Here is a 17,946-nt window from a genome sequence, read left to right as displayed (position 1 = left end):
TGTAGCAGTGCAACTAAGCCTTGGGTTCATCCCAGCGACTGTGAATGAAGGAACACTTTTTTACGTTACTTCTCTGGAATGGCTGCTTTACGAACAGTCACTATGCACCTGAGTGGACTCCGAGTGAGTCTGTATGCTGTAGCAGTGCAACTAAGCCTTGGGTTCATCCCAGCGACTGTGAATGAAGGAACACTTTTTTACGATATTGTTATCATGCCAGGACATGATTTAAGCCATTACTTTTCAAAAGACTGCTTAGAAGAAACAATGGCCGCCCCATAAAAGCCGATGGTATGTTGTTATTGGGTGACAGAGCTAGCTCAAAGAGATCCCAGGAGGGGGAGGGTACTGGGGAATAAAGTTCATAGGGATTAGCCTGGCCATGGTTGCTCAATCGGTGGGTACAAATCCCAAACAACGCCAACAAGCTGTATGTCCCTCTTCACATCCTCTTTTGATCCTATATCAATTGATTTGACGTATAGGGGGTGCAAATGCACCACCTCATAGCCAAAACTAAATAAAACACCTTCAGATGTGTTGCGATTGACACAAGTTGAGTTCACTGAATTGGCATGGCCACCATTTTGAAATGGGCACCAAAAAATGTGCACCATTACTGATGCAGCATTTACCCAGTCAGTGACTGTTATCCCTAAATGGAAAGGCACTGTTGGCATATGATAACCCTCTGGAAAATGGCCTTCCACTGGTACAGAGTAGGAAGTAAATTGGGCGTAAACCCACAGAAGTGCATCATGAAGGAGGGAGATGATGCCACGGAAGGCACCTCCAGGCAAGGCACACATGCTCTTGAGTCGCAAAGGGACAATTATTCATCCACCAGGAGTCACTGTTGAGACTTTAATCATTTGTTTGAATGCCTTATGCCACACAGGATCCAGGAAGTTGCTCAACGGCCACAAGGATTAGACTTGAGGCTCTTCTACCTTGGAGTGGCGCATTGAGCGAATGTGTGCCTGAGATGTGCCTAAACTAAGGAGTGGGGGCCATTAATGGAGGTAGAGATTGCAGGCACCTCAATGCAAGACACCCATCTTACTGAGTGCCTAAGACCTGATCCATCCGGATGCTTCGGGGTCCTTTCAACCAGCCACGCGTGCACCCCTTTAAATGTTCACGCAGCGGAGCGTACAAAAAGAGGATTATGGAAATGTGTACCCAAATACATATAATCATCCCCAACTATTTGAAAACTGTAGCCATGTGAGCTATGAAATAGTTGAGGTGTTTAATGAAAAGGTGGTGGCGCAAGACACAACAACAAGCACTGGAGCACAGCGTGATCCAACATGCATTTATTTCCTGCTGTTGTAGGTTCATAGCACAGTCAAAGAGATCCGCCAGGTTTGATCCAGGGGGGAGCAGAGTGAGCAGGGAATGGATAGAGGAGAAGGAACTGTAAGCTGGTAGGCTGATCACCTCGGCCTTGGGTGAGTTAAGCATCGAGCAGCATCAAGCGGCGTAGGCGGCAAGGTGGATTATAGTGAGCATGGATTGATCCTGGGTTTACGAGGTGATGCCAGAAGAGAGGATTAGCTATCTAAGGGTTGAGGTGTGGAGAATGAAGTGAAAGGAACCAAGGACAGAACCTTCTGGGAAACTGGCAGAGGATGTCCCACTGTTTCAGGAGATAGAAAAGGCGTGGCCACCTGGTTAGGGTGGCAGTCGAGACAACCTTTGGGGAGGGAGGGGGAGGTGAGCGTTCAACATTATTGAAGGCAGCAGAGAGATCAAGAATGAGGAAGATGGAGGATGGGTGGGAGTGATGTGCAATAGACATGTTACGTCATATCGATTTATACCACACACCGCTGCCAATTGCATGATCTATGTGCTCTAGTTGGGACATTAGAGACACGAGTGACCACTGTTTCCGTGCAGTGACGGTTGTAGAACCCATGCAGGAGGCAGTCACCTACACATGCACTTCCAGTTGATGGTGAGGTCAACGAACACCATGCTCTGTATGATTTCAGAATAGTGACGGAGAAGGCAAGCAGGTTGCAAGACTTCCAGGAAGACCATCCTAGTGGAAAATTGTCAAGTCAGCAAATACACCCAGAAAGATGGCAAGCATACAGTTCCTCAATATCCTATGTGAAAGGGGGCGTAGTGACATGACGTGGAAAGAGACCCACTCCACTGTCCTCCATAATGATCTCTGTAGGTTTTAAGCTCATCACCCAAGATTCTAAACCCACATCACTCCACATACATAGACTTGAAAGAGAACTCAGGTTTGAAATGAGCAGGGTCACTATGTCATCTGCTAAGGCACAGACCTTTCTCACACACCAACAGTGATTTTTACTAACCTGCCTGGTGTCTCACTCTCCAGCAGAATCCAACAGATCCACCTGTAAGCCGCTAGCTTTGGGTCCCACGCCAGGATGCATGCAGACCCTCCACATTCCTGTGGTTCTCAAAACTTAACACACCCCAATGCTTCAATGGGCCACACTGCAAGGAGGACACATGAGTGCAAGGACCCAGCTACCATGACCAATGGGCCTTGACTGGCTGGGCGGCAGGGGAGGGGGCTGTATGCTCCAGCCATGCCTGGGCCATAGAGCATGCGTAGCAGTGTTGGAGGTTCCAGCTGGGAGGGCGGATGCTCGTCTGTGCTTCTATGGTTCCAGGCTTTTGTTTTGTAGGCCTGCCAGCGTTGGCTTCTCCAGAATGGGGGCAATGAGAGCAGGGCAAAAAGCCCGTCCACCTGCTGCGTACAGCACCCTCTGCATATTTGAACTGTTAATCAGAAGTGTTTTCCTCTTTGGACCTAGTTTAGTACATGATATAGTGCTTTATTAAATCTGCATTTAAACAGAATCCATGCGTCACATATGCCTGCCTTAGTGGAGTTGGGCAATAATATTGAGTAGGCAGTCTTTTCTTTACTAATAAATTATAACATTTCTTTGAAACTCAACACTGGCAAATGATAAGAACTATGTCACAGCCCTATTCTTAATTATTTGTGTAATCGTTTGCTGAAAATGGACAAAACACACTTTATCAAATATTTCCTTGTGCTGCACTGTCAAAGAAGACCAAACTACACTGAAGGGTGTTATCACAATTCATCAGAATTCGAACCGCACGTGCGACTTGTAGTGTAGTGCGCTCGCGTGAGCTTGTTTACCCCATCAAGTAATGCACGCTACAATGTTTCTGGGAGCTCTTTGCTGACGCGCCGGGGTTTATGGTGTAATATCTCCTCGTGCATATGTCACTACCAGCACTGGGCTATAATGTGCATCCAGGGGGATGGGCTAGGATGCACATGGAGAATGGGATGTCAGACCGGCCATGAAAGAGGAGCTGCCCAGATCCACACAAATGCTTATGGATACTTCTCATTGTCTCAACAACCTTGTTTTGATTTGTTTGCTATGTTCTACTTTTGCAAGATCTCTCCTTGGATTACTCAGGTTACCCTTTCTTTGTTTTTTTACCTGTATTATTTTTTGGTAACAATGTTGTATACTGCTTCTATTTGATGGATGATTGAAAATGATAAAAACATTTTTTTAAAAAAAAACCTTTTCCAAAGATTCTGGTTCCTGGTTCCATTGATGTGAATATGGGGGAATTTGCCGCATTGTTTTCATGGTTTGACTGAACATAAAAGTTATAGATGCATCAGATTTGTGAATGAGAAACATTGTAGCTTTCGAGAAGGAGGCGCCAGTTCTTTGCAGTGTCTGACAGCCACTAGGTGTCAACATCACACATACAAGCCCATAACCACACGCGCCTGCGCACACCCCTGACCAAATCGGTGCCACTTGTATACGAACAACCAAACTCTACGCTTTCACAGCCAATCTACATACCACCGCCCTGACCAATGCACCCTAGCTGCACGGGCACACAAGGCTCCCACCGGGACGCAAATGTCTCTATGCCCTCGACGCAGACCACCTCGAAACAGAGTCATAAAAAGTACCCGGACTGCATGTATCAACACAGCAGCAAAGCTACCTTGCAGCACCCACTAACGCAACACTTCCCCCCTCTCTTTTCCGATCCGCCCCGAGCCCACACATCACTGTAACACACCATTGCAAAATATGAAAAGTATTGAGTAACTGTGCACTGTCAACGTAGCATATCAGAAGATCTGTGTGCGCTTTGAGGCCCTTGGGCGAGTAGCGCTATACAAGAATAAGAAATAAATAAATAAGGGATAGGTATTGCTTCAACTTTTATGTAAAAAAAAAAGTTTAGCAGCAATTGGGAATTTTGTTTTCTACAAGCTAATGTAAAAATAATAGCACAGTCTATACAACAACGAACACATTTCCTTTTTGAAAGAAATGCCACGTTTAAGAAAAAAAACACCTTATACGCACGTGATATTCTAGACTAAACGTGTTTTGTTGCTGCCACGCAACAGTGACTACCCTGAGGAAGACCGTCATTTTCTTGAAGATAAAATAACGACTGAGGAACATTCGCAAATGATGTATACCGTATTGGTGGGTGCTGTGTGTGGACCGCTCGCGCGCCAAACATACAAAACGTAATGGCGTGACGCACGACGTTTCGTAAGTGGGGTGCGAATGCGCATGCGCAGCGGTGTGCGCGTGGGAGCTCCTGCGTGTGCGTGCAACGGAAGTGAATTGTAAATATGCGCGCGTACTGAAAAACAATAACATTTTGCGAAATTCCTGCGTATATTACACATCACCTATCATCAGTCGAGTGAAGACAAGTATTACCCACCGAAGCAAGCATAGCGTTACCACAACTCACCACCCCCTCACCATTATTGTTGGTTTTCTATAGCAAATTGGGCGTGATCCGATTCAGCAAAAAATAAAGCTATTACAGATATTTTGCACTTGTGCAATTTGTGGCAAGTCAAAAATTGCTCGAGGGCAAGACAAATTATTTCTCTAGGGCAAACTCCGTCCTGGGACAAAAATGCTTTGAAAGAATTTGGTTGTTTTCTAGTATGGAATTACACATGTGCCCATTTGCTTTGGTATTACACATATAGGTTGCAAAAAGTAATTTTCAAAGTTTCTCAGAAAAATGCGATGAAGTGCAAACAAGTCTATTTGCCATTCCAATAAAATGCTTTTCGATTGTTTGTGAAAGTGACGTACCTGCCCACACCAACTGTATTGCAACATCTTGCTGGCAAGCAGGAATCCGGGACTTGACAACCTCCTAATGGAACAATCCTGGACACAGTGTAGCAAGCAGTGGGCAGGTTGTGGCTAGACCGCCACTCTACCTTTCCAAAGGCCGCTGAAAGTTGCAGGTCCGCCACCAGCGTGCTACCATCGCCGCTCTGCCGGAGGGCTGCGGCCCTGCTGCCGAAAACCTGTTGGTAATGACCGTGAGCCCATTATTTTGAGTCAGTGAATTGAAAGCAATGGGGCAAGGAATGAAAGCCACAGGGCCAATTACTGGCATTCTTTGACGCAGCCCTCGCCAGCGCCCCCCAAATCACTCTGTGTGTTTGCCTTGATCCCCCTGTCTTATGCGCTATAATTAATACGCAGGGGTCAGAGGTCAGCCGGCTAATTGCACAGACACGGCCTATCTTGGTGGGGGCATTCTACCTGCACTGACACTTTTTGCCCAGCTGTGCCCAGCCACCTTACACTATGCCAATTAATAGCATTCTTGGAATTTTTGTACAGTCTTAAATCAAGGCCCGGTGCATGCTCGCAGCCTCTATAATGGAGGAAAGAGGTGACTTGGACATGCCTGTCCACCCTCTCAGTACTGGCTGTGTCACTCTTTTCTTTCTGTTGTTGTGAGTGACCAGACACTCACGTGCTCTGGAATGAACTCAATTAGGTCAGACTGCAGGTTGCCCAAAGATCAAACAAGCTGTCAGGGTCAGCCATGTGTGTGGTCTTAGTCGCATGAAGCAGGAACTGTAACATAGAAGAACGTGGTCTGTGTAGCAGAGAAGAGCAACAGAGAAGAGTTAGGATTCAATGGCAGTGGAGTTAGGCAAATATGAATGATGGGTGCAGCCAGCCAAGGGAAGAGATGGTCCTCCCGTTCCTATGTTGCTCTTCTCTGTTCCTCGCCAGTCGAAGCTCTGGTGGTCAAAAACCATAGGCATTCAACCATGGTAACGGCAAGGCCAATTCCACGATCATCCATTATTTCCAAATAATTGGAAGTTTGGCAGAGCAGTGACAGTGTGCAGCAGAGTGCATTGTTTACCATAGACTATTCTGGGGCCATTGTCCAATATTCAGTGCTCTCGCTGTCCGCAGGTTCGCGTGCACTTCGGGCAGCTGTATGGAGTCGTTTGAAAGGTGCATTTAGGACTTGAATGCAGCACTTTACAGCGCCTTGAATCGGAATGTTTGCAGAGCGCTATGAACTTTTGTTGTTTGCAGGTTTTATGAACCATGAGTTAAGATGGAAATTCCTTTAGAAACCCCCCCCCTACTCGTTTACTCATTACTATGACTCCTTTTGGTGGTATAGACCCCAAATTGCCATATTGCGCTCTAAAACACTTGAGTATGAGCGCAATAGAAATAAAATATCAATCAATCAAAAAACTGCAAGCAGTGGGGTGGTGATTGGCAGTCCCCATTTTGGAGTTGAATAGGACTCCGTTGGGGAGTGTGGTATTTACTGCTGTGGTAATTTAGCCCATGGTAAATCCTCCCCTTTCCTGGAGTGAATGTAGAGGAACAACTTCCAGACAAGTTTTGGGGTTGTATCCCCCAAAACCCACGATCAATTGAATATGTTGTTGTGGTAATCCCGTTACTGCCAAATTTTTACCGCACCGCTAAAATCTGACGAAGGCCCATAGCGCCGATTTATTGGAAAATATCTTTTTCTGATGTCTGTCTCGCTCTCCCCACCTTTACCATGCGCCCCTCTTTTAATAATAATGAGGCATTTATATAGCGCTATGAACCCTCGGGCATCTGAGCGCTGCTTATTATTACCCACGGTGTGTGGTGCTCATTTATAGACCTCGGAAGGATGAAAGGCTGAGTTTGGCCCCGCCGGGATTCGAACCTGCGTCAGCAGGCTCTTCACAGATGTCAAAGCGAGCGCTCTACTCGCTGTGCCACTTTTCCTTCCTTTGCTCTACTAATTCAAACTGCCCACGACCACCCACTACATCTTGATAAACACCTTGTCTGCAGAGACTCATAGTGCTGACCTGAGTCTCATTTGGTATATGCCACCACCTGGCTTCAGGGAGACATCAATTATCCAGCTCCGGCAGTGATTCTGGCAATGTTGGCATACTCATGTGTCTATGTTACAGTAACCTCTGTGTTTACTGAAAGGTACTGTGTAGCGTTGAAAAGAGGGGGTTGCTACTTTTATGAGTGGCAGCATGAAGAAAACGTGCGCCGCCGCGCAAGCCGTACATTGGGCCTCATTACGAGTTGGCCGGTACACAGTAAAAGGGACGGTAATAACGTTTACTGACACTTTTACCAAACCGGCCAAATACAACTTTGCCGGTAAGGGTTAAGAATTTACCTCCAGCTAAGAGCTGGAGATAAATCTGATTCCTACCGGCAAAAAACTACCTGTATTACCGGCGCAGCCAGTAATATCGGCAAAATCCCCCCATGGAGTCCTGTGGGACTCCATGGAATGGGGATTTACTGTGTAAACCGGCACTTGTAATCTGCCGATGATACTGGCAGACAAGTGCTGTTAACGGTAATTGCGTTTTTGCCGGTATTCCGGCAAATTTACCATCGGAATACCGGCAAACTTGTAGTGAGGCCCATTGTGCCTCATTTTAGTAGACTGGTATCTCCAGGTATCTCCAGAGGACCTACCGCCAGACTTGTTCACTGTCACTGCACCTCAATGCTGGCGGCTAAGTGGGGGGTTTGGCAGTGTTATTCCCCATCGGACTCCGTGTTAATTTGGAGTTTTTATGACTACATCCTCTATTTGTCTGGAGGCGATATCTGCGATATCTCCTGCCAGTGGCAGGGGGTATTCCTAATACTTACCCCCAAGGCCGGAATATGATGGCACAATAAAATGGCGGTAAATCTATTATCATCGCACTCAGCGGAAGGCTGATTGTGCTTGTCCCACTCCAGGGAGAACACAGAAGGAGACCCAATTCCAATTCCCAGAACCCTCAGGCACCCCACTAACAGGGGGCTTTCTTAGCAGGCCATCTTGACCACCAGGGTAGGGGTGGACAGTTGTGCACTTTCCATAACATTGACCGCGTGGCAGGACCCACGCCGTGGTGGCGGCGCTCGGGACAGACTTTGCCGTTAATGAGCCACATTGCTCCAGCCCTAAGCATGTTGCGGCCTGTGTGCTCTGCACCAGGCGATGCCCGGCACCTGAATGACGCTGCTACGGTCTACACTGCCGCTCCCATTAACTTGCTTCTAGAGTAAATAGCGCGTGCACTGGAAGTTCCCAGGGTAGACCAAGTGCTATAGAAACAGGGACAACTCCACGATTCCTTTGAGGAACAGTTGTAAAGGAATAAACCACATTGCCTATTCCTATAGAACATTGTTTACTTTACTGCTGGGCGATATATCAAGTTTTGGAGCTATATATCGATATATTTTCAAAAGCGATATAGGATTAGACAATATTGTTAACTCTGTCACCCATTAGATTGAGATGATGACAAATCAATGTGATAAAATGTCACAAATGTGCATTTAGGCAGATAAGGATGTGTACCCTTGCCATTACTTTTGAGATGCTGTCCATTTGAATCAGTTGCAATGTTAGGGTGATGTTAACTGACAATTGAATGTTAGAGTTCTGTTTTGAATTCACTGTTCAGTATTAGTACGGTTGGCGGCTCACAACTGAGCATTTAAGCCACATAAACCATAGGATCGGGGTTGAAAGCCCGTTACGGAAATGTTTGAGGGAGAAAAGACCGAAGATTATTTTTCTGAAATAACCTTTGGTCTTTTCTCCCCTGAACATTTCCGACTTGGCCTCCACCCACGCCTTCACCCACATCCCCACCCCCCTTCCTACCTTGATGCCGGCTCGCTGTGTCCCTGCAATGCCTGTTCCCTTTCACTTCTGTAATCGGGAATCAGTGCCGCAGGGTCCTTTACTTTTTTTTCATGGGACCGGCTTCAGGGGACACCCCGCAATGCCCACTCACAATATAGCGAGCAAAGGGTGCGGGGGACACACCCGCAGCCCCTGCCACAGAATGGGGGATTTGGTCAAACTTTGCAGCCGTTCGGCCAAATCTCCCATTCGGTCTTAATTATTCGGGTTTTATTGGACGTTTCCAAACAATATTGAGATATATATCGTATATCTCCATTTAGCCCAAAAATATCAAGATATGACTTTAGGTCCATATCGTCCAGCCCGAGTTTACTTAATCTGAGTTCGCATTTTATGGAGCAAGTAGTTAATTTGTCGACAGTGCAGGTTCTGCGAAAGTGTTATTATGCAATGTGTTTGGGCCATGGTAGCTTAGTTGCAGAGCCTGTTTTCCATTGATGTTCTGCAGTCTCTGTTAAGCAACTGCTGCTCAGTGACATGTACAGCATTGCCCCAACCAATGGTCGCTTCCCTTGCAGCAGTGCTGGATCTGAAGTGCTGTGGGCATGGCCAACACTTTGCTGGCAGGACTGTACATAAGTCGTTGAAAGTTGCTGGTGGTGCAGCAGCCTTTCAAGCGAGGTCCACAGCAGCATTCCGGGTCCGCCGCACTCGATTTTAGCAACGCTTGCACATGGATGCAAGGGGCGGGGGGTGCGGCTGTGACCAGGGTACGATTTCTGCATGCCCTGTCTGTAGTACAGAAGCAGTGCAGCCTTGGCATGGTCCTGTGCCAGGGGTGTGCAAACTGCAGATGTTTTGGACTTTTTCTTTAAATTGTTTTTTTTAATATGGTCACACAATACAGATAACCTTTTTACCAAACTTTTTGAAAAACCTAAAACATAGAAACTCCATTACATGTTTGCATCCTCCAATTAACCATTTCGTGTTTTACTTTGCTTCTTTTATATCCGGGAAAAGCTTTAAAGGTAATTTTACCAGTGCCACAGCCAGTGGAATATGGTTCCCTCCCAACAGTTCAGTCCACCGCGCTTCCATCGTGCCGGAGCCATATTTCATGGTGAATTCGGTAAATTAGGACAACCTGATTCTACTCGTTCCTGGGCAGAATAATACAAGAAGTTTCAGATGTTCATGCGAGTCCTCTTTCTTGCACAGTCTCCGGGTCGTTGTACCCTCATTGCCCTTTCTACGGCTGAGTATCTCCCTTCTTGGTAGTAAGTTCAGCCTAAATCTCATGAACTGATCCCTAAAATACCAGTTACCTAAGATATCTAGGAAGGTTCTTGAGTTTTCGTGCTTCACGAATGGACTTTCCGTACAATTTAAATTGCTGGCGCTCTTTTTGGGTTGCTATCCAATCATGGATGTACAATTTTCTTTTAACCATGTCTGGGTTATCCAACAAGGTATCTTCAGGTTCACCCAGTTGTCGCATGATTGTTTGGACTTCACTTCCCATCAGCCCTAGCCAGTATTGCCAATGGAGAAAAAACTTGGGAGGTGTGGTCCAAAACATCTGCAGAGCCGCATGTTATTACAGTGGGCAGAATGCCAGGCAAAGATAGCTGGAAATCAGCCAGCTTACAACATATACGAGAAAGTAACTCGCCCTCCATCCTTCATCAGTTCCCCTCCCCCTTCTGCCATCCCCATCCCCAAATTCCAACGTACCATGGTGTATATTTCTACTTGCGGCATGTTACTTATTATTGAAGAATGTGTGTGCCCTGTGCCCTGTGTTACGCCAGCACGGCTGCACAGAGGTGTAGCCAGGATTGTCTAACAAGTGGGGCCTTAAGCTAATGTAGTTGGGCCCACCGCAGTGACATTAACATCTGTAAATGCCCGCACAGTGTTGCTGAGTGGACATTCACAGCTTTTGGGTAGGGCCTTGCCCACTCAGGCCCTACCCTGTCTACGCCTCACGATACAATTGCTCAAAATGGGCAGGGGTGCTGGTGGGGGAAGTGAAGCCTAGTTCTGGCTGCACCAGAGCTGCTCGTCAGCATTTTAAGAGACGAGCAGCAGCGCGGAAGGTTCCTGGTGACAGCCGGCACGAATGCCCTAAGGAGCAAATAACAGGATATGTACAGCTTTAAAAATAGAAATGGCTCTGACCCGGGGGTATCGGCCTTTCCTTCCTGCCTTTCGGCCAAGTTGCCCTCGCTCACTATACTGCCTGTCCAGGACCCTTACATTTCCAGTGCAACTGTACCAATGCAATAGTCTGCCCTTGCCAGGCTACCCGGCATTCACACTGCACCCGTCACCACCGTAGTGTTCTTATGGCAGGCCACCATGTCCGAGAACTGGTGCACTGGAGTCCTGCCAAGGTGGCACCAGGCATCAGATAGTGGATAAGAGAGAAGAGGGTTACATGTGGGCACAACAATTGAGTCTGGGGTGGGGGCAATTGGGATGAGGGGAAGGGATTTTGGTTGTGGTAGTATGTCTGTGTGTTTTTTTTTTAATTGTGGTTACTTATCCGTCAGCATGAGATAACATTTGCATGATTAATGGCTAGGTCTACTGGGAAGGCAATACCTAGACCCTGGGGTGTTGCTAGGTCTGGAAAAGATTCGGGCCTACGCTAATGTCGGGACTCGGGGCTAGCTAGCCTTATGGTCGTAGCCCCTGAGCTTCTATCCGCGCTGCAACCAACAGACCCCCGGGGCTATAGCCCCCTCAGCACCCCCGAGCAAGGTCTCTGTCTAGACCAGCTGGAACTAGGCACTGGGTGTATCAGATGTTTACCCAGCTGCGCGAATAATAGTGGCATTCTTAAAATGCCAGGACAGTGAAATTAAATGTACCCGTCCTCTGCCCCATCTAGTTCCTACAGCTAATTGGGTGAGGGTAGGAGAAATATCACTCGATTGTGCCGTTTGCTAGTTGATATGTGGGAAATGGTAGTCTGAGCTAGCTTGGTGAGTTGGGTGAGTGTGTAACATGAATATCAATCGATTGTGCCGTTTGCTAGTTCAGATGTGGGAAATGGTAGTCTGAGCTAGCTTGGTGAGTTGCGTGAGTGTGTGGCAGAAATATCACTCGATTGTGCCGTTTGCTAGTTGATATGTGGGAAATGGTAGTCTGAGCTAGCTTGGTGAGTTGGGTGAGTGTGTGGCAGAAATATCACTCGATTGTGCCATTTGCTAGTTCAGATGTAGGAAATGGTAGTCTGAGCTAGCTTGATGAGTTGGGTGAGTGTGTAGCAGAAATATCACTCGATTGTGCCATTTGCTAGTTCAGATGTGGGAAATGGTAGTCTGAGCTAGCTTGGTGAGTTGGGTGAGTGTGTAACATGAATATCAATCGATTGTGCCGTTTGCTAGTTCAGATGTGGGAAATGGTAGTCTGAGCTAGCTTGGTGAGTTGGGTGAGTGTGTAGCAGAAATATCACTCGATTGTGCCGTTTGCTACTTGATATGTGGGAAATGGTAGTCTGAGCTAGCTTGGTGAGTTGGGTGAGTGTGTAGCAGAAATATCACTCGATTGTGCCGTTTGCTAGTTCAGATGTGGGAAATGGTAGTCTGAGCTAGCTTGGTGAGTTGGGTGAGTGTGTAGCAGAAATATCACTCGATTGTGCCGTTTGCTAGTTCAGATGTGGGAAATGGTAGTCTGAGCTAGCTTGGTGAGTTGGGTGAGTGTGTAGCAGAAATATCACTCGATTGTGCCGTTTGCTACTTGATATGTGGGAAATGGTAGAATGAGCTAGCTTGGTGAGTTGGGTGAGTGTGTAGCAGAAATATCACTCGATTGTGCCATTTGCTAGTTCAGATGTGGGAAATGGTAGTCTGAGCTAGCTTGGTGAGTTGGGTGAGTGTGTAACATAAATATCACTCGATTGTGCCGTTTGCTAGTTCAGATGTGGGAAATGGTAGTCTGAGCTAGCTTGGTGAGTTGGGTGAGTGTGTGGCAGAAATAACACTCGATTGTGCCGTTTGCTACTTGATATGTGGGAAATGGTAGTCTGAGCTAGCTTGGTGAGTTGGGTGAGTGTGTAGCAGAAATATCACTCGATTGTGCCGTTTGCTAGTTGATATGTGGGAAATGGTAGTCTGAGCTAGCTTGGTGAGTTGGGTGAGTGTGTGGCAGAAATATCACTCGATTGTGCCGTTTGCTACTTGATATTTGGGAAATGGTAGTCTGAGCTAGCTTGGTGAGTTGGGTGAGTGTGTGGCAGAAATATCACTCGATTGTGCCCTTTGCTAGTTCAGATGTGGGAAATGGTAGTCTGAGCTAGCTTGGTGAGTTGGGTGAGTCTGTAACATAAATATCACTCGATTGTGTCGTTTGCTACTTGAGATGTGGGAAATGGTAGTCTGAGCTAGCTTGGTGAGTTGGGTGAGTGTGTGGCAGAAATATCACTCGATTGTGCCGTTTGCTAGTTCAGATGTGGGAAATGGTAGTCTGAGCTAGCTTGGTGAGTTGGGTGAGTGTGTGGCAGAAATATCACTCGATTGTGCCATTTGCTAGTTCAGATGTGGGAAATGGTAGTCTGAGCTAGCTTGGTGAGTTGGGTGAGTGTGTGGCAGAAATATCACTCGATTGTGCCATTTGCTAGTTCAGATGTGGGAAATGGTAGTCTGAGCTAGCTTGGTGAGTTGGGTGAGTGTGTGGCAGAAATATCACTCGATTGTGCCATTTGCTAGTTCAGATGTGGGAAATGGTAGTCTGAGCTAGCTTGGTGAGTTGGGTGAGTGTGTAGCAGAAATATCACTCGATTGTGCCGTTTGCTAGTTCAGATGTGGGAAATGGTAGTCTGAGCTAGCTTGGTGAGTTGGGTGAGTGTGTAACATGAATATCAATCGATTGTGCCGTTTGCTAGTTCAGATGTGGGAAATGGTAGTCTGAGCTAGCTTGGTGAGTTGGGTGAGTGTGTGGCAGAAATATCACTCGATTGTGCCGTTTGCTAGTTCAGATGTGGGAAATGGTAGTCTGAGCTAGCTTGGTGAGTTGGGTGAGTGTGTAGCAGAAATATCACTCGATTGTGCCCTTTGCTAGTTCAGATGTGGGAAATGGTAGTCTGAGCTAGCTTGGTGAGTTGGGTGAGTCTGTAACATAAATATCACTCGATTGTGTCGTTTGCTACTTGAGATGTGGGAAATGGTAGTCTGAGCTAGCTTGGTGAATTGGGTGAGTGTGTAACATGAATATCAATCGATTGTGCCGTTTGCTAGTTCAGATGTGGGAAATGGTAGTCTGAGCTAGCTTGGTGAGTTGGGTGAGTGTGTGGCAGAAATATCACTCGATTGTGCCGTTTGCTAGTTCAGATGTGGGAAATGGTAGTCTGAGCTAGCTTGGTGAGTTGGGTGAGTGTGTAGCAGAAATATCACTCGATTGTGCCGTTTGCTAGTTCAGATGTGGGAAATGGTAGTCTGAGCTAGCTTGGTGAGTTGGGTGAGTGTGTAACATGAATATCAATCGATTGTGCCGTTTGCTAGTTCAGATGTGGGAAATGGTAGTCTGAGCTAGCTTGGTGAGTTGGGTGAGTGTGTGGCAGAAATATCACTCGATTGTGCCGTTTGCTAGTTCAGATGTGGGAAATGGTAGTCTGAGCTAGCTTGGTGAGTTGGGTGAGTGTGTGGCAGAAATATCACTATATTGTGCCGTTTGCTAGTTCAGATGTGGGAAATGGTAGTCTGAGCTAGCTTGGTGAGTTGGGTGAGTGTGTGGCAGAAATATCACTCGATTGTGCCCTTTGCTAGTTCAGATGTGGGAAATGGTAGTCTGAGCTAGCTTGGTGAGTTGGGTGAGTCTGTAACATAAATATCACTCGATTGTGTCGTTTGCTACTTGAGATGTGGGAAATGGTAGTCTGAGCTAGCTTGGTGAGTTGGGTGAGTGTGTAACATGAATATCAATCGATTGTGCCGTTTGCTAGTTCAGATGTGGGAAATGGTAGTCTGAGCTAGCTTGGTGAGTTGGGTGAGTGTGTAGCAGAAATATCACTCGATTGTGCCGTTTGCTAGTTGATATGTGGGAAATGGTAGTCTGAGCTAGCTTGGTGAGTTGGGTGAGTGTGTAGCAGAAATATCACTCGATTGTGCCGTTTGCTACTTGATATTTGGGAAATGGTAGTCTGAGCTAGCTTGGTGAGTTGGGTGAGTGTGTGGCAGAAATATCACTCGATTGTGCCCTTTGCTAGTTCAGATGTGGGAAATGGTAGTCTGAGCTAGCTTGGTGAGTTGGGTGAGTCTGTAACATAAATATCACTCGATTGTGCCCTTTGCTAGTTCAGATGTGGGAAATGGTAGTCTGAGCTAGCTTGGTGAGTTGGGTGAGTGTGTAACATAAATATCACTCGATTGTGTCGTTTGCTACTTGATATGTGGGAAATGGTAGTCTGAGCTAGCTTGGTGAGTTGGGTGAGTGTGTAGCAGAAATATCACTCGATTGTGCCGTTTGCTACTTGATATGTGGGAAATGGTAGTCTGAGCTAGCTTGGTGAGTTGGGTGAGTGTGTAACATGAATATCAATCGATTGTGCCGTTTGCTAGTTCAGATGTGGGAAATGGTAGTCTGAGCTAGCTTGGTGAGTTGGGTGAGTGTGTAGCAGAAATATCACTCGATTGTGCCGTTTGCTACTTGATATGTGGGAAATGGTAGTCTGAGCTAGCTTGGTGAGTGTGTAGCAGAAATATCACTCGATTGTGCCGTTTGCTAGTTCAGATGTGGGAAATGGTAGTCTGAGCTAGCTTGGTGAGTTGGGTGAGTGTGTGGCAGAAATATCACTCGATTGTGCCGTTTGCTACTTGATATTTGGGAAATGGTAGTCTGAGCTAGCTTGGTGAGTTGGGTGAGTGTGTAACATGAATATCAATCGATTGTGCCGTTTGCTACTTGATATGTGGGAAATGGTAGTCTGAGCTAGCTTGGTGAGTTGGGTGAGTGTGTAGCAGAAATATCACTCGATTGTGCCGTTTGCTACTTGATATTTGGGAAATGGTAGTCTGAGCTAGCTTGGTGAGTTGGGTGAGTGTGTAGCAGAAATATCACTCGATTGTGCCGTTTGCTACTTGATATTTGGGAAATGGTAGTCTGAGCTAGCTTGGTGAGTTGGGTGAGTGTGTGGCAGAAATATCACTCGATTGTGCCCTTTGCTAGTTCAGATGTGGGAAATGGTAGTCTGAGCTAGCTTGGTGAGTTGGGTGAGTCTGTAACATAAATATCACTCGATTGTGTCGTTTGCTACTTGAGATGTGGGAAATGGTAGTCTGAGCTAGCTTGGTGAGTTGGGTGAGTGTGTAACATGAATATCAATCGATTGTGCCGTTTGCTAGTTCAGATGTGGGAAATGGTAGTCTGAGCTAGCTTGGTGAGTTGGGTGAGTGTGTAGCAGAAATATCACTCTATTGTGCCGTTTGCTAGTTGATATGTGGGAAATGGTAGTCTGAGCTAGCTTGGTGAGTTGGGTGAGTGTGTAACATAAATATCACTCGATTGTGTCGTTTGCTACTTGATATTTGGGAAATGGTGGTCTGAGCTAGCTTGGTGAGTTGGGTGAGTGTGTAGCAGAAATATCACTCGATTGTGCCGTTTGCTACTTGATATTTGGGAAATGGTAGTCTGAGCTAGCTTGGTGAGTTGGGTGAGTGTGTAGCAGAAATATCACTCGATTGTGCCGTTTGCTACTTGATATTTGGGAAATGGTAGTCTGAGCTAGCTTGGTGAGTTGGGTGAGTGTGTGGCAGAAATATCACTCGATTGTGCCCTTTGCTAGTTCAGATGTGGGAAATGGTAGTCTGAGCTAGCTTGGTGAGTTGGGTGAGTCTGTAACATAAATATCACTCGATTGTGCCCTTTGCTAGTTCAGATGTGGGAAATGGTAGTCTGAGCTAGCTTGGTGAGTTGGGTGAGTGTGTAACATAAATATCACTCGATTGTGTCGTTTGCTACTTGATATGTGGGAAATGGTAGTCTGAGCTAGCTTGGTGAGTTGGGTGAGTGTGTAGCAGAAATATCACTCGATTGTGCCGTTTGCTACTTGATATGTGGGAAATGGTAGTCTGAGCTAGCTTGGTGAGTTGGGTGAGTGTGTAACATGAATATCAATCGATTGTGCCGTTTGCTAGTTCAGATGTGGGAAATGGTAGTCTGAGCTAGCTTGGTGAGTTGGGTGAGTGTGTAGCAGAAATATCACTCGATTGTGCCGTTTGCTACTTGATATGTGGGAAATGGTAGTCTGAGCTAGCTTGGTGAGTTGGGTGAGTGTGTAGCAGAAATATCACTCGATTGTGCCGTTTGCTACTTGATATTTGGGAAATGGTAGTCTGAGCTAGCTTGGTGAGTTGGGTGAGTGTGTAGCAGAAATATCACTCGATTGTGCCGTTTGCTACTTGATATTTGGGAAATGGTAGTCTGAGCTAGCTTGGTGAGTTGGGTGAGTGTGTGGCAGAAATATCACTCGATTGTGCCCTTTGCTAGTTCAGATGTGGGAAATGGTAGTCTGAGCTAGCTTGGTGAGTTGGGTGAGTCTGTAACATAAATATCACTCGATTGTGCCCTTTGCTAGTTCAGATGTGGGAAATGGTAGTCTGAGCTAGCTTGGTGAGTTGGGTGAGTGTGTAACATAAATATCACTCGATTGTGTCGTTTGCTACTTGATATGTGGGAAATGGTAGTCTGAGCTAGCTTGGTGAGTTGGGTGAGTGTGTAGCAGAAATATCACTCGATTGTGCCATTTGCTAGTTCAGATGTGGGAAATGGTAGTCTGAGCTAGCTTGGTGAGTTGGGTGAGTGTGTGGCAGAAATATCACTCGATTGTGCCGTTTGCTACTTGATATGTGGGAAATGGTAGTCTGAGCTAGCTTGGTGAGTTGGGTGAGTGTGTAGCAGAAATATCACTCGATTGTGCCGTTTGCTACTTGATATTTGGGA

At 46.4% G+C, this 17,946-nt stretch overlaps 1 protein-coding gene across 1 annotated transcript in view; it reads right to left on the bottom strand.

The window, feature by feature from the left end:
* TFEC (transcription factor EC) overlaps positions 1 to 5,343 on the bottom strand; it is a 245,196-nt gene extending 239,853 nt beyond the window's left edge. Inside the window, exon 1 of the mRNA XM_069627888.1 lies at positions 5,139 to 5,343. Within this exon, the coding sequence (XP_069483989.1) occupies positions 5,139 to 5,165 (27 nt within the window). The 5' untranslated portion in view covers positions 5,166 to 5,343. The remainder of the gene's footprint in view (positions 1 to 5,138) is intronic.
* Between the last annotated feature and the right edge of the window lie 12,603 nt (positions 5,344 to 17,946).

Source organism: Ambystoma mexicanum, chromosome 12, assembly GCF_040938575.1.
Source record: "Ambystoma mexicanum isolate Mex_15411 chromosome 12, UKY_AmexF1_1, whole genome shotgun sequence".
Taxonomy (NCBI): domain Eukaryota; kingdom Metazoa; phylum Chordata; class Amphibia; order Caudata; family Ambystomatidae; genus Ambystoma; species Ambystoma mexicanum.
Note: the sequence above shows the minus strand (reverse complement) of the source record. Positions and strands in the feature narration are given on the sequence as shown.